This window comes from Plectrocnemia conspersa, unplaced genomic scaffold, assembly GCF_051122295.1.
Source record: "Plectrocnemia conspersa isolate PC_06_02 unplaced genomic scaffold, ASM5112229v1 ptg000003l, whole genome shotgun sequence".
NCBI classification, from domain to species: Eukaryota; Metazoa; Arthropoda; class Insecta; order Trichoptera; family Polycentropodidae; genus Plectrocnemia; species Plectrocnemia conspersa.
The window spans coordinates 8,133,674-8,150,170 of record NW_028277167.1 but is presented as its reverse complement, the minus strand read 5'-3'; the positions used below and the strand labels follow the sequence as shown (position 1 = coordinate 8,150,170).

The 16,497-nt window shown below is 28.3% G+C and overlaps 1 protein-coding gene across 1 annotated transcript; it reads right to left on the bottom strand.

The window, feature by feature from the left end:
* Window positions 1-1,422: 1,422 nt before the first annotated feature.
* Window positions 1,423-11,440, bottom strand: LOC148236501 (PI-PLC X domain-containing protein 1-like). The gene is made up of 9 exons (XM_088182838.1): window positions 11,040-11,440; window positions 7,938-8,089; window positions 5,099-5,242; window positions 4,540-4,673; window positions 3,024-3,227; window positions 2,867-2,957; window positions 2,569-2,806; window positions 2,261-2,328; window positions 1,423-1,776 (listed from the first exon to the last, which is right to left on the bottom strand). Exons 1-9 carry the CDS (start codon window positions 11,113-11,115, stop codon window positions 1,477-1,479), a joined length of 1,407 nt encoding a protein of 468 aa, XP_088038964.1. The 5' UTR covers window positions 11,116-11,440; the 3' UTR covers window positions 1,423-1,476.
* Between the last annotated feature and the right edge of the window lie 5,057 nt (window positions 11,441-16,497).

Below are 16,497 nucleotides of genomic sequence, written 5' to 3'. Positions count from 1 at the left end.
TATCAATACAATTTTTCGGTTTGTATTTTATTAACATCGAATTATATTTTATTATTGATTTTGCTTGAATTAAATATGGAAACTAAGCAGATGAAAGATTTTTTGTACTAGTTCAAAACAGATGATGAAGTAGAATAAACTATCCGTTTACCAAGCATTGATTTTGATAAGGGTTCTGTTAAGGAATAGTAGTACGAAAAAAATGTGCTAATGACGAGAGCCTTGAGTATGAAGAAGGTCGTGGGCGTCCTTTTTCAATTGATAACCTGCAACTAAAGAAATTAGTTGAATTAGAACTGCGCACAACAATACGAGAGCTTGCATGAGTCAAGGTTAATAATACATCAGTTCTGGACTACTTAAACTCTGAAAAAAGTCAGAAAATGGGTAATAAAAATAAAATATCGAACATATGATGTTTGAAACAAAAGCTACCATAAAACAAAAAGCGGTCTACACTACGGCAATGATACATCAAAAGAGTCCAATTCTCTTGCACGACAATGCGAATACCATACACCGCACGATTGGCCCTTGAAACGTTGAATGAGTTGAGTTTTGAAATATTGCCTCATGAACAATACTCACCAGATACTAACATCGCTAATAGATTACACAGTGAAGCTTACTTTATAATTAGTTAAGCCAAAAAGACTGCTGATTTTATTACCGTTGGAAAAAATGTGCTTATTTTGACTGATAGAACTAATTATTTGCTAAAAAAATGTAACAGTTACAATTATTTTTATAGCAATTCACCATTAAATAAATTATGTGGCGATCACACATAATGCTTCAATAAACTTACTGATTTTTCGTCAGCGTAAACAAACTATATTGCGTATCCGAGCAGAGATCCATTAACGGTATATTAGAAGTTCTTCGCTTAACTTGAACAAAGACAAGGCACCGAAGCCCCAGATTAAGCATTCTATAGAATGAAAATGTTGCCAATATTATCGTTAGAAAATACTAAGACATTCATCTTCAATATTTCTTAAATATCCAACCTTTCCAATCTATCAATCATACTTCTCAAAGTAAGATTGAAACTTTAAGCACGTCATTGTGACTGATTTTTTCGCAACGATTATGAGTATTCCCACAGTTTTTATTTTATTTTTTGGTATGATAACTAAAAATAAAATTTTTATTTCATAACAGTGAAATTTATGCTCTAGATTTTGGAAAATTCTTGATACATTTGAGTAACTGAATGTTTAGACAAGCTAAGATAGAATAGCAAATATGTATTTTTTAAATGTAAGCTTTTTAAATTTTCATTTAAATTAAAAATGCCCCATGTGTTGCAAATTTTAGCATCAGTCATTCGTGCTATCTCAATATGAGTCTATGAACTTTTTTATCAACGTAACCTCTCAGAGTGACATTGTTTATCGAACTGCGTGATTAATGAAACAATTTTATTATGGTAAAAATAATTTATTGTATTATCTAATAGTTTGTCGTGCACAATCAAAAGGAAAATAGAAGTTTTCCCAAAGTTGTTTTCCTCAATTTGCCGACGACGCTGTTGGAGTAAACGGCTAGATTTATGACATTATTCCCCATGAAGAAATCAGAGGCTATGATGTTAGCCTTGCCGTACCAATCGTACTGAACCCACTTTGTTAGATTTCTATTCACGTCATCTGCCATCTTCCTCAAGCTCTTATCGCTCAAGACAATATCAAGGGGAGTCGGAGTCATCTGAGCCATGGCTGACCACAGATTTGATGGCTTAACTGGCGAGTTCATCATGTTATCCAAATATCTCTGAAAAATATTAAAAGGGCAAAGTATTTTTTTGTTCTAGGTATTGTGCGTAGTCTTTCGGGAAATTGCTTGGAATTTTCTTCTCTATTTTTATGATTAATATTTTTGTACCATTACATAAGTATGTAATTGATTTTATTCGAGCAAGCTCATTGACAGTGAATAAATAAATAATTTTGTAATATTTTTTTTAGCAACAGATCATTGCAAAATTAGTAAATTAAGCAAAAAAAATATTGTATTATAAATATACCATTGCTTTTTTTGTATAAAGAATAATAAAAAAAAAATATTACAAAATCCATCGTATAAAATTTAATATATCATAAATAACATAATATTATTACGTTTACAAATTGCTATTTTATGATGGCGATTTATATGTATAATAAAATAAATATTTAATTTGTCGCGTTAAAAAATGATGTCAAACTCGTTAATTACGTGTTTAAGGCCAAAAAAACGTAAGTAATAATAATTTAACCTTTAGCTGATGAGGGTCGTTTGTGTTGGCCCAAACATGAGAGACGGCCGGCCATAGCCATTTGTTTTCTAAAAAAAATACAAAAAAATATAAGTAATAAAGAGTCGATCAAATTTCAAAACAGTTGTAATTGAAATAATAAAACAAGAAATCTAAAATGTTCTCGTTGCCCAATTTAATTATTTTTTCATGTGCAACCAGGTCGTTACAATTCGCGTTATGGCCAACCCGCGAATTAGCAATGACGTAAAAACAAACGCTGAGGGTTGTCACTCGATAAAATAAAATAAATATTTTTAATTTCTTACGGTTTCTGATCTTATAATCTGGATAACCGATTATCAGCCGTTTTTTTGTATTCAAAATATCGGAGACAGTCGGTCCGGTTATTGTATTAACGCTGTTCATTAAATCTTCGTAGTGAATTATATAATCTTTGAAGATTTGCTGCATAGCATCTAACAGCAATTTATGACTAGACATTATTAGTTCGTTATCAGATTGATAAAAACCAACTGGCAATTGATGAACGTCCAAGATAACAATCTAAAAACATACAAAACATTAAAACATTTTTCTTATAAATCGTAAAATTATATTAATTACTTCGTGTGTAGTGGATTGCAAGAATGTTCTGATTTCGTAAAACAGTGGCAATAAAGGCCGCACGTTGATCATTCCGTGATTTAACCATAACCTAAAATTTATTTATTTTAATATTGTATTTGAAGTGGTATATTTTATTATTTTATGTGGTCATTACTTTTCTTTGAAAATGTTTTGGTACGATATTCTAAAATCTAGATATCTTATACCAAAAACAAGCTGCGAATAAATGTCCATATCTTGGCACAGTGTAAATCTTTCAAAGATATTTCTGGTGTAATATGGCGCAAATTCATATGATCCAGCGTTGTGAGTGCCTGGTATCATTAATCGTGTTAAAGGTGTGTTTGCAATTTTATTTCTGAAAAACGACATTAAATTAATATTAGTTTTAAAAAATGATAATTGTTAATTAGTGCGGCGCAACGCTCAAAAACCAATAGTTGTTACTTATAGTTGTTAGAAATTTGGGTTAGAAGTGGGTATATAAGTAAAAAGAGCAACGTCCCTTCCAGTTTTAGATCATCTGTCTTATGCAATGATTTAGAGCAAAAACAGACAATTTGTTGCTGTCTAATAAATATCTTGTTAGACTGTATCTGCCTGATAATTATTATAAAATCGTCGATGTTATCATTCTATGGAATGTGAATTCGAGGAATGCTTCTTACCATTCCTTACCATAGTTCATACTTAAAGTATTAAATTTTTTTTCTTTCTATAATATAATTAGCTGCAGCACTTTAATGATAATATTTTTTACAGAAAATTCTGCTGCGACTTTATGAATTAGTGAATATTAAAAAATTGTATGTGATAAGCTTTTAGTATCTTAAAAACTACAACAATTTATCGATTTAAGATATTATATCAGTTGCAACATATTCATTTTACCCAATTGAGGAGATATTGGATGAATAAGAAGCTTCCAGTTATCCAATTGAGTTCTTAAATTATAATAAAACACATTGCTTTTTTCAATTATATAATCTGCTAGCATATTTAAAAGCAAATATATTCAGAATCACACTGATTCACTTGAAGCCGTTTGAATTATCAATTCCTTTTGATTTCTTAATGACAATAAATTATTTTTCTTGGTACAAATGTCAGGGGTTTTATTTGTTATACAAGACAAAGTATTCAGTTTATATTAATTTATATTAGGCATTGTTAATTGTATGTTATTTTACCGCATACGTGAAGTATGACTGAACAGGTTTGAGCTGTTATTTGGGATCATAAAGTGCTGTTCTTTGGTATATGATAATATCAATTGCTAAAAGTTTCGAGTGGCTATTGTGATGCTTTCAGTTTATTCTGTTCATTGTCACGCACGGTATGCACCGGTCGACATAAAATTAGGCCTCCGTGGATCCTACATCTGATGGATGTATTCTTAATGTGTAAACAATTTTGTTTCTTACGCTTATTTCAATGATAGGATATGTAGGTGGTCATAGCGGACCCCACAAAGTCACAAGGGCGGTAGCTCAATGTAACATAAGTTTACTAAAGAATATAACGTTTCTCTCATGAGCACATCTATAAGTGTCGTCAAATGGAAACGATTACATAAAAAGTCGTCAAAGGCTAAGTGTTAATGATTACGATATAAGTGAGAACACAACTCATACGAAATATATTTAATAATGAAAGTAATAAAATGTTACCTTATGTCGAACATCCAAGTAGGCTGTATATTAAAACATTCCGTTCTTAATAATTTTCCATCTTTGAAACTGGCAATCCACAACGGAAAACAGCGTGGGCCTGGTGGTATCACAGATACGTTTTTGGTCAAAGTCTATAAACATATATTTCAATAAAAATATTAGCTTTTCATTGGGGTTTGTATAATTCTTTGAAAAATATATATAATTATGAGATGCTTTAGTCATACATTAATATTTTTATGTTTTATTTATAAATTTGCATTTTATGAGATGAGCCCTAGCGTGACTAATTATTCAACCTTGATTATTCAGAGATCACAAAAATTCCGGTAAACATAATCTGAGGTTTATTTATATTTTGTAATTTACGTATGTTATGACTGATAAGCAATGATTTGTACAACTGAATTTTGTGCTATTTTAAAAATTAATTTAATATTACATTTAAATAAACTGATCTGACAACCCTACAAAACCAATCAGATTCGAATACAATTACATTGAAAATTAATTGTTTTAGCCAATTTTCGAACCATAAAAGTAATTCTTTTTTTACCTTCTTTTTCCACCCTCCAGGCAAATTTATATTTTCAAACTTCACATCAGTGATATAAAAACCCCATTTGTGATCTTTTGTAAAAATACTAGCGATGGGATCTGAATTGTTCGAAGCGCTGGGATCTTCTGTATACAACGCTACCTGTAATTAATCATTATAAAATTATTAATAACGCGTGCATAAAATGTAATACATTGTAACAAATTATTATAATGTGTTACATATGTATTCATTCGATGTTTTCTTTCAATGTACGTTTGAAATTTTTGCGAAATCTATTATTAGCTTTCTATGCGCATAATTCGGCAATTATTCATGCGGTACAACACTTTAACGCTCGTCAGATTTGGCACGTTAACGCTTCGATATGTTATTACAATATTTAAGTGCTGTGTAATGGTTAAGTATACACTAGTACAAACTATAATATGTGATGTGTATTTACTAAATATTTAGTTCAAGTTTGTGTTGATGTTTTGACTTTTTCGTGTTATCACTTTGCATATATAATGTTTATTCTTTCATTAAATACATATTTCTGCTTTAATTAAATAATATCAACGTATTATAAAATAGTTTTAAATTGAAAGATTTCCTAGACTATAGGCCCTAGAGCAAATTATGTTCTTTATAAACTTAAAATAAATATAAAAATATTCTTTCAATTAATGTAGCAAAAAGTTTAGAAAAACCTAAGTATTCTAAAAGGCAAAATAGCATCACGTTTTTAATTATGTTTTTATAAAACGACTCGTTATACGACCAAAGAACAGCTAAAAATGTACATAAACATGTTTATACTATTTTTATTGCGTTGTAAACGTAATGTCAACTGGAACAAAATAAACGGCTTCTTAGTTATTTAAACAAAATGTTTTAAAAACACATAAAAACAGTCAGAGTCCAATAAAAAGTCAGTGGAATGCTACAAGCTACATTAAATCCCGTATTTAATACAATTTTTTTTGACAATAACAAAAAATCTATTTCCGCCCCAAATCGTTGACATTGGCCAGACGATAAAAAACTGGAAGGGTCGTTAGTCTTTCTCTCAATTCCTACTGAAACTTAATTTAGACTCTTCGTACAAAAGTATCACTTTGTTTCCGATTTGAAGCTACGCCGAATTGACCGAGACAACCCTTACAAGTCCGGGAAGCGGAAGCTTTCACATCGGTCTTCCGACATTCAAGCATACATTTTCACATTTACCTATGTATTGTGTAAATATATTGCAATTGGGAAATGTGAATATATTTATACTGTCAAATAAGTTAAAACATTTTATTAAAAATAATGCATGCTTATTGTTTTTAATCTAAAATACTAAACTATAGAATAGAATCTCTTATTTTTGATTTTTACGCTTGATCAAGATTGAGGACAGTTTTTGCATATAATTGCGATTTTTTTACACTGCTCGTGTTAGTGTTTACTTTTTAGATAACATTTTTATAGCTGACTTTTAGTGTTTTTTTTTAAAGTGGCAAAATCGATTTTCTTTATCAATATATTTTTTTTTTTTAAGAACAGTATTTTTTAATATATTTAAAATTCATTATAAATAAGCTTCTTAAGATATTTATCATTAAATTAAAAAATGTGAAAAATCTTTGTTTACATGTCATAGGAATAATTAGTTTAAAAATAAGCATATTTAACAGATGTTTGTGTTTCATAAATAAGCTATATATATTAATCAATAAATTGCGTTTGAATTATCAAATTTTAAACCCTAAGACACATTGGTGTATCTTTTAGTTATATAATTGGTAAGATCAATGGCAAATCTTATATTGTATAATTCTATAGTATTACGCGATTTAATGACTTGCCTTGACTCATCTGATTTGCAATCACAAGCTATTCGTGAGTTTCTCACATGTTCAAATTTGCATTTTTAAATTGGTTAAAATATATAGATATAGAGTATAGTATATTATACATCTAATCCTGTCTATATAGATCAGGGAATACGCAAAAATCGCATTAGGTATTTGTTTTTGTATTAAGGTGAGACCAGTGTCGGAATAAAAAATTGGCTTATAAACTATGTAAGAGATTCGTGGAAACCCTGAAAATTTTATAATTCTCGTCCCATTTTATTTACGACGACGCGCTGCGGTGAATTTTCTGTCGAATGCTATTATATCACGTTGTAAATAATATATTTGGGGTCAAAGAAATCGTGAAAGAGATGTGTCGAAAATATATTTTGGTACACAATGGCACGACCTTGGTTTTCCATCTTTGAATTTTAACTATGTCGAAGATGAGAGTGATTAATCATACATATATTATGATGAATATATACTGTGAAAGTTGTGAATATTTTTAATAAAAAAATCATAGAATTGATCTACGAATAATATAAATCAGCGCATGTATTACTTGTTATTATATACATAATTAATATTTGAAAATCTCTTTTATATAAATAAGTACATAATATGTGACATACTACCACAATATCAAAAAATAACATTTTTATATACTTCGTATACAGTTAGAGAAACCCCGAATCTCAGATGACATTATAAAATAGGTTTGTTTTACGACAGATTATTTTACGATTGTATTTTCTGTCGTAAACCTCAACTTATTGTTCAATATAAATACGAGTATTATAGTTTTGTCTATATGTATTATATTGTATATAATCCAATTTCAATGTAATACCTATAAAGCCTTTTTATTTTATATAACCTTTTAATATTTTATACTCAAATAGAAGCATTTGTTGCCTTTTTATTATTATTTAATTGAATTTATTTTATTAAAAATTTAATCAACACAAAAGATAAATTGACAACGATGGCAATTTAATGTTAATCACCTGATTTGGCACTTTGTCTGCTGTCGTCTCGGAGCATTGACTCAAATCCCAGTTGAGCTCAATCCTGTCGTTCCGACTGGGAGTCCTCATGAACCAATTTGTCATTGAGTTAACGGTTATGAATATTGATCCACATTCTGAAGGTGAATACGCTTAAAACGATATAATGTACATACATACATATAAAATTATTTTATTAAGATTCATTGTGTCAATCAGATGACAAAAAGAGATATCACTTAGTTTTCCGCTTAAATTAGATAGCTTTTTTATACAAGAACAATACAAATATGTTTATTGTTTACATTTTTTCATTGTTATATAATGATCAATATATTTTATTATTTATTAATAGTAATTGTGAGACTTTTCCATATATTGCAATTCATATTCCATACATAGCAAAATATTAAATTACTAGGACAAACAAACACATGAAATAGACTCACTATAAAACTAGGATATTATTGTATATAATGTTGAAATATGAAATAATGAAAGTGGAATTTAATTATTGTATTATTTGTCACAATTTTTTATTGCAATTAAATTATTTTAATTAGGAGTAATAATGATATAAAATATACTGCATATGTATATATCTAAAGTCATATAAATTATGTAATTAACTGTAAACATTATAGAAACGACGAAAAAACTATTGCGTTCGCATTTATTCATTAAAATTAAGTAATAATAATCTGTTTATTATTTCTTAGTTTCTCTTTTAACATATTTTTTTGGATGCTTTTTCATGAATATGCTTAAGAATATTTAGAACAGAGTAACATCATTTTCATTCTAATCTAAAAATAAGCAACTTATATTTTTAAATAATATATAATAAATGACACTTTATTACCATATTTATAGTATTTAAAGTTTACATAAATATTAAAGAAAGTTGATCAGAAAAATATGTAACGTTGAAATCGCAAATTGAAATTTCTAAATTTATTTTTACTTTTCGAATTTAATTTATTTATATTATGTACGCTTCTTTTAATATGATTTATTTATTTAATTACAAAATAAATATACGATACATAGTATTATTACGATACACAAAAAATTTAATACCTAAAAAGAGGTCCTATCTTTTTTTAAATAATAACCCATGACAAACTTTGTCAAAAGCTTTCTCAAAATCTACTTGAATTCCCGCATCGAGAGATTTTTTCACCGTTTTGGTGAAAGACAGAAGGTTACTAACAGTGGAAAGGGCAGGACAATATGTCCTTTTTAGAATACTGAATATATTCCTTTTCGAATACTGAGCAATTATTTATTTATTCGAATAGCTGTCAAAGTATTTTTCTATATTTTTAATGAAAAAAAATGAATTTGGGGATAAATATTACACCTACTCTAAAAACACATTTCAATAACGCCGTCAGTTTTTTCCACCCCCCAATGAACCACTACCATTGCTTTAAGAATAAGTCTGACCGCTACAGTATCTAATCTTTCGTGCCATTTTTAAAATTAATCTTCTTATCTTTATGTTATTTACAATAGCCATGATTACAATATTATGCAGATGTGAAGTAAATATAGTGTGCTTATATATTATAACAGCAGAAGTTATAACATACATTTCTTTTATTTAAAAAGTTGAGATAGGGAAATTAATGAAACAAAAATTTTTAGTAGCTATTTAAGAAGCGATAGTTTACCGCAAAAATATAAAATTAATTACATTAATAATATATTTACAATACAATACATTTAACTGATAACTTTAACATTAACTTTATATACACAAAATTAAATTTTAATTATTCTTAGTGCTGAAAAGACGCATTTAATTATTGTTGATGTTGGCTTAACTGTTAGTGTTGTTTTTTATAAAAAAATAAAATATTCTATACTGTTCCGACTACTTATTTACAGTACTTATTTATAGTACAAGCTTTAGAATTATTGATTAAATATAAAAATAATACAAAAAAAAAAATATTAAATATTTTCAATGCTCTTATTTTTTTTAATAAAAAATTGTAATATTCGATAATCAATTATATTAAGAGTGTTAATGAAAAACACATTACTAAATAATAAAACGCACATCAACAGCAACTAAATGAGTCTTTTCAGGAGCTGGAATAATTAAAATAAAATTTCGTATTCATTTAATGCTCTATTATTTTTTTAAATTAAAGTAAAGTAATTACTATTTTATATTCGAATAATTGCAAATTACAAATATTTAGAGTTTTTAATTCTTTCAAAAAATCTAACGGTGTTAAAAAAGTTTTATTATCTGTATTAAGTTGGAGAAAAAGCTGGCAAAAATCTCTTATTGACAATATTTAAGTAGTGGTTATATATCTAGATACTTATCTAATAATTATATTATAGTAATTTTAATAAATTCCATCCTGGATTTTTAGAGTTTTAAATAAAAATATCGACCAATTAGTGGTTGTAATAATACATTAATAAAAATCTAAGGGACAATGATTGATTTTTTTTCGGTAATAATACATATACTGGTATGAGCTCATGGAATTATTTTTTAATACAATTGTATTATGAAATAATTTATAAATATTAAACAAAGATTTTTTACAATTACCAGACATTTATTATTTGTCTTAAATATTGTTATACAACGCCATTATGTTGCACGGTAAATTAAAAAAGTATAAATAAATAAATCACATTTTTTGTGCAGTTATCTAAAACACAATGTGTACCATATAAATAAACTAAATCTGTCTAATTCAAGAACTATATAGATATTAAACTTCAGATAATTCCGTGCGATATATGTATGTACTTCAACGCGTTTATTTATTTAACTTTTAACGACATAGTTCTTTAACAATGAAAGTTTGTATTATATATCATTTTGCTGATTAAAATTATATTATCCACCACTATTACAAAAATAACTCATGTGTGTAATAGTGGTAGATTTACAACAATAAATTAAAAAATCAATTGACATTGCTCTCCTTATCTCAAAAATAAGCTGAACCATAATAAATAAACAAAAACCACTCAACTTAAATTTGGCATTGAATCAAATTTCATTTCAATTTATATGGAATATGGATGATAATTTTAAGTACATATGTAAAATATATAAACACTCACATGTACATTGTGCAAATCCCGAGAGAGTCACCAACAACAACACAAACCTACACGATTCAGAACCCTTCAGATGCATCTCATTTGATTGTTTTTTACTAATCTTCAAAGTCGACCGTCTCAGAAGTCTGCCGATCGTAGAATGGCACTAGCTGAAAAATTCCGATGAGATAACAGTAGTAAGCAACTTTTGCAGCAGGCGGTAGTACACGGTAACCGTGACCGAGGTGGTTGTAATCACTGAGGTGTTGTTTGTTATATCATCGTAGCTGTGAGTGAACAGCACCTCCACTCTACCAAATCCCTACTCCGTGTGTGATATGATGTCAGTGTACACTTTGTCTTTCACAATCGCAGTCAGTGTGTGGGGACATAGTATCTACTATATACCGCACGTGACTGGGAAGAGGAAAGCTTTAAAAGGATGGCTTCCTAGAGAAAGGCTGAGGCAGTTTAAAGATTAGCAGTAAACGAGACAGGAGTTTACAACTTTAAACATTATAAAAGTAATGTGGTATCTATTTTACATATACTCGAGAACTCGAGACTTGCAAATTATGACAGTTCCAACGACGAACCATTTAAAAGTAGCAAGCTTCTGTAGACAGTCGACAATATCTATTCCATAGGCGTGACACTAGGATAATAATAATATGCACATATAATAGATAGAACATATAGATAGATATTGTAGATAGAGATAGGATGATTCCAAGATCTAAATGATCTTCTATTTAAAGTAAACTCATTTTTTTGGGTATAATAAGATGACGATAACTTAAGTACATATGTGTATCACACGACCCGAAAAGAGGTAGATCGTAAAATAATGGCGCTTCCGGGATGAAGGTCGATACTGATTGAATAATAGAGATAGGCGGACGAAATATGAAATTGAAACTTGAAATGAGATTGCCAAAAAATTTTATACATTTATATTATTATTAATATTTTACAGTAGAAAATTAACAGGATAACACTACTTTGATTTTTTTTCTTATAATAATACATTATTTACGTATCCTTTTTAACACTTGATTATGAACGATGTGTGTTGTTGAATAATGTTCATCTACCAACACTATATGTGCTTTTGATGCTCTGCTTGTGTTATTGCGACATAAAATTACCATTAGAGAAGCATTCATCTTCTAAGTTTTACGAAACTACTCACCTTGCCACTTATTTATTGTAATGGCGAATGCTGGGCGAATAAAGAATAGAAGCCACTTGAAGCGAAAAGCTAGGTCACTTGTATTCAACGGGATTTTGAGATAAAATTCATTCTCAGCTTTAAATGTGCCACTCAATTTTTTCCCTAATTAAATATAATATATGTTAAATGCCAGAAAAATAGCACTGTTTTGATTAATCTATTTTTTTTTCTGGCTAGTGTATTTTAAGAACACTTTTGTGTCTATTAGGCGAAAAAAAATTGTTGCAACTGGCAATATTTTAATATATAAAATATAATATTTGCATAATAAATAATATTGTAATTAAATTGTCATTAAATAAAGTTTAATGACAATTTAATTACAATGACACAATAATATTTTTAGTTTCTATAAAAAAAATCTATTATTGATCTCGTATAATACAATCGAAAATCACTACATTGCAATTAGAGACTTAAAGTTAAATACAGAAAATACTCGCCCGTGTTTTTTGTCGAACTATTGTTTAAAAAACTCGTTCACATTTAAAAATTGTAATTACTATAATCACGTGAAACCGCCAAACTCTAAAAACCAGTTGTGTATTCTTGCGCATTAAAACAGCGCAGGTAGTCATTTGAAAAATGATTTTTTTCATTGTGGGAAATTTACCTTCTTATCTTTATGTTATTTATGGCAGCCATAGTAATAACAAAAACTGAACATCAAAATAAATAATAATAAAAAAACACTTTGTAATAAACGAAATTTTAGAAAATACTCATATTTCCGAGATAATATTATGTATGTAGGTGTGGACTAAATGTCTATAGTCAATTTTTTTCCAACAGTCAGTCCGATTTTTTTGACTTGGGTATGTACGATGTAAATATATTTTATAAATAAATAATTTATATCTTATAAATTCTTTGCGATGTTAAAAATTCAATGGTTTTGGAACAAATTTGTCAGTCAAAATTCTTATGAGATTCTTTAGAAATCTCCCTAACAGTGACTCAGCGATTGCTTAGCATAATATCATTGATATTTTTACATTTTTATCGGTGGTTGATATACTAGTACGTTCATCTCTCTTTTCATTTTTTACGTGTTTCTACGTTTTGGAAACGTTTGTACTTTTGAGATTTGGTTTCCGCTCTGGAAGCTGTTGATGGTTTCGCTGCTTCCGGGGCGTTCGGGTGCTCTGCCGTCGGCTTAGGGTGCTAAAGCTGCGTCTTTAGTAGATAGGTGGAAACTCTGCGATACTCGGATTTGACTGGCTACTGAGAATATTGTCCTAGTGGCTCCACCCGGTCCATTAATTTAAATTTTATAATGTTATTCACTGAACCTTCAATAATTACATTTAAAAAATCGATTCCAGAATAAATCCGTTTTGTAATTACACTATGTTTATTTTTAAATAGTAAAAGCAAACTCACAACGCGTTATATCCATTACTTCCACCACTCAATTACCGATGGTGTATATTTTCACAAGTTAAGCATTTTATTTAATTTAACTCTTCATGTCACTTGGTTCTTATGATATAGAAGGAGAAGATTGGACCAATAAAGAAAGATCAAATATCTTTAATGCTTGAGACATTCTATAAACCTTGTTAATATACTTACTATTATATATACAGTATATGGGTGCTAACTGTTAATTATTTGTTCGGAATGTGTGTTGTGAAACAATACTTACAATAGCGATTGAAAACATATGCTTTCTCGAGATACGTTGATGTTGATTAAGATTAAAGATTGGAAATATAATAGACAGGAGTTTTCAACAATTTAAGTTAGAATTATATGGAAATTATAATACATGTATACTATAAATTTAAGGCGCGGATTTAAGAATGGAGACAGATGAGACAATTTATGATATAATGCTCGGGACATTCCAATGTCGGCGATGATCTAATTAAATTTATATGAATTATGTAAGCATTAGAATTTTCGATGTTAAGTCGTTTCTCTAAATATTGAACAAATTAATGCGTCACTATTTCAACACGATTGCATCAAAATTATCTGAGAAGTGGGCGATTATTTATTTTAAAATATTGTATTATTAACACACAAATTTTAAACGTCCATTCTTATGCGGAAGTTGTTTAACATTTACATCGTTGACGAATCTTATATTGTTGTTATAAGATAATGATATAAATTATTTAAGCAATGTCCCGCTGTAAGACTTATTTCATTTATGCCATTAATCATAGTAATAGTCCAAGGTTCTGAAAGAATTATAAAAACTTTCTGGGTTTTTTTAAAATATTTTTATTAATAATTTTATTATTAGGCGTCATCACCTGATGAAGTTAGGTGACACATATATGTTTCATAAGAAAATATGTATGTTAAATGAACAACAGCGATAATCCTAAATACAATGTGTAATATATAATCATCCTAAACAATAATAAGATTAAACAAAATACTTAGATAATATATTTGTATCACTCATTTATTACCAGTATTAAGTTAGACAATGAAAATTACAATACGAACTAAACCTAATCATAAAAACATGTCATACATGCATATAATCGATCCAGGTTAATTTCTTTCGATAGCATACTAGTCTCACTGGTTTATGTATATTCATTTAAACAATGGATGGTTCAAGTGATACAGTAATCAAAAAACTACCGAGATAAACTAAATAGCTCATGTAAAAAATAAAAACAAAGCCAGAGCCGTTGCTTTAAAACAGTTGGAGACATCTGCATTTATCTATAATTACTTTCTGATCGGGCGCCTGTTACGCACGATGACTGTATACAACCAGTTTTCGCTCTAGTGCATCTCTACGGCATTTACCAGGAAGTTCAAGAAAATATACAATCCGCTATCACTCTCATTTCGTTTAGATCTTGTTTTGCTTGCGAATCGGGCACGTTTTTTGCGCACGCTTAGTTAAAAAAATCTCTAATGCTTTTAGAATAAAAAGCGGATGTATCCGATAGTATGTCGAGTACTCTTAATTGCATAACAAATTTGTGATTTTTTTGACGTCACTTCAACAGACCCTTATAAATGTCAATCAGCAATAAATTAATTATTAATATAACTCTTAGTCAAACCATAAATATTACTATTCTATTTATATTTTTACTATTTTATTTATATTTTTAATAAATATGTTAAATCAAAACTCTAAACTTCTATTTTTTATATTATTTTTATATCTTTATTTTTTCACGTCATTTTTTACAATGCATCCAATTTTCACTTCATCCAGGTCAATCTTTTTCTCTTGCAATATATACAATTTAATTCTCATTAAATTGTCTAAATATTTAATATTTAGTTGGTTGATAGTGTTCATTGAGTAAAATGTTTAAGTGTTCCACAAATATCGTAGAGAACCAAAATTTCCTTAAATTAATTGTGTTTCAGAGCATAAATTATTAAATCATTGAATGTTTCTATACAGCTGTATTTGTATTTTTCATTAATTAAGAGCTTAAAATCGGTATATTCTTCCAATGTTTTACGTAAATAATTTGCATCGTCAATTTTTATTATAGATTGATATTTTATGCGTAATTGTTTTATACTATCTTTTCCATACTTTATCTCCATAGGGCTAAAAAATTTAGTCTTTTGAATCTTCGTTGGGAAATCTATCATCTAAATGATCACAAAGTAATGGAATAAATTGAAGAATCACGGATGTATCTATATTATTATGATTTAATATATTCTGGACCTCCACACTCCATAAGACTACTTCGCTTAAATATTGTATTCTTATTTTAATTAATTTATCCTTTGTAACTTCGTGAGCTTCCATCGATATTAAATTACTCATTTGCAAAATTTTATTTAAGTTTGTCAATTCTCCAAATACATTATGAAGTATTATGCATGCTACTCGATATTTTGGATCTTTGAGATTATTTATTTATGGGGTAATTTTATTTCTCAACTCGCTCTGTGCAGTAATTTATTACCACATCATAATTTCTTACTAGAGCATTTAGTGCAGAATTTCATAATAGACATCTTACTGCATTGATTTAAATTTTTCAATTCTCACAGATGACCTACTTGCAATTGTATAAATGGTTTCGATTTATTTATTTTGTGCTTTCATCTACTATTAAAGTATAAAATAAAGATGTTATTATTTCATCCATAAATCAGGAATTTTAATGTATTTTCCAACATGATCATGTATGTATGTTTTCCACGTAGAGCATAGAAAAATTGATGGTTATTGCTAAAATAACATAATCAATTAAAATTTTGATCATGATTTTGTCTGCTTTTTTTGCGTTCCGAAAA

What these genes read in the sequence shown, in the direction of transcription:
- LOC148236501 (XM_088182838.1), bottom strand. Translation starts at nt 11,115, where the DNA reads ATGCATCTGAAGGGTTCTGAATCGTGTAGGTTTGTGTTGTTGTTGGTG. An exon ending in CAGACAAAGTGCCAAATCAG is followed by an intron (nt 5,243 to 7,937) that starts GTGATTAACATT and finishes GATTAATTACAG; the next exon opens with GTAGCGTTGTATACAGAAGA. An exon ending in TGCAATCCACTACACACGAA is followed by an intron (nt 2,807 to 2,866) that starts GTAATTAATATA and finishes GTATGTTTTTAG; the next exon opens with ATTGTTATCTTGGACGTTCA.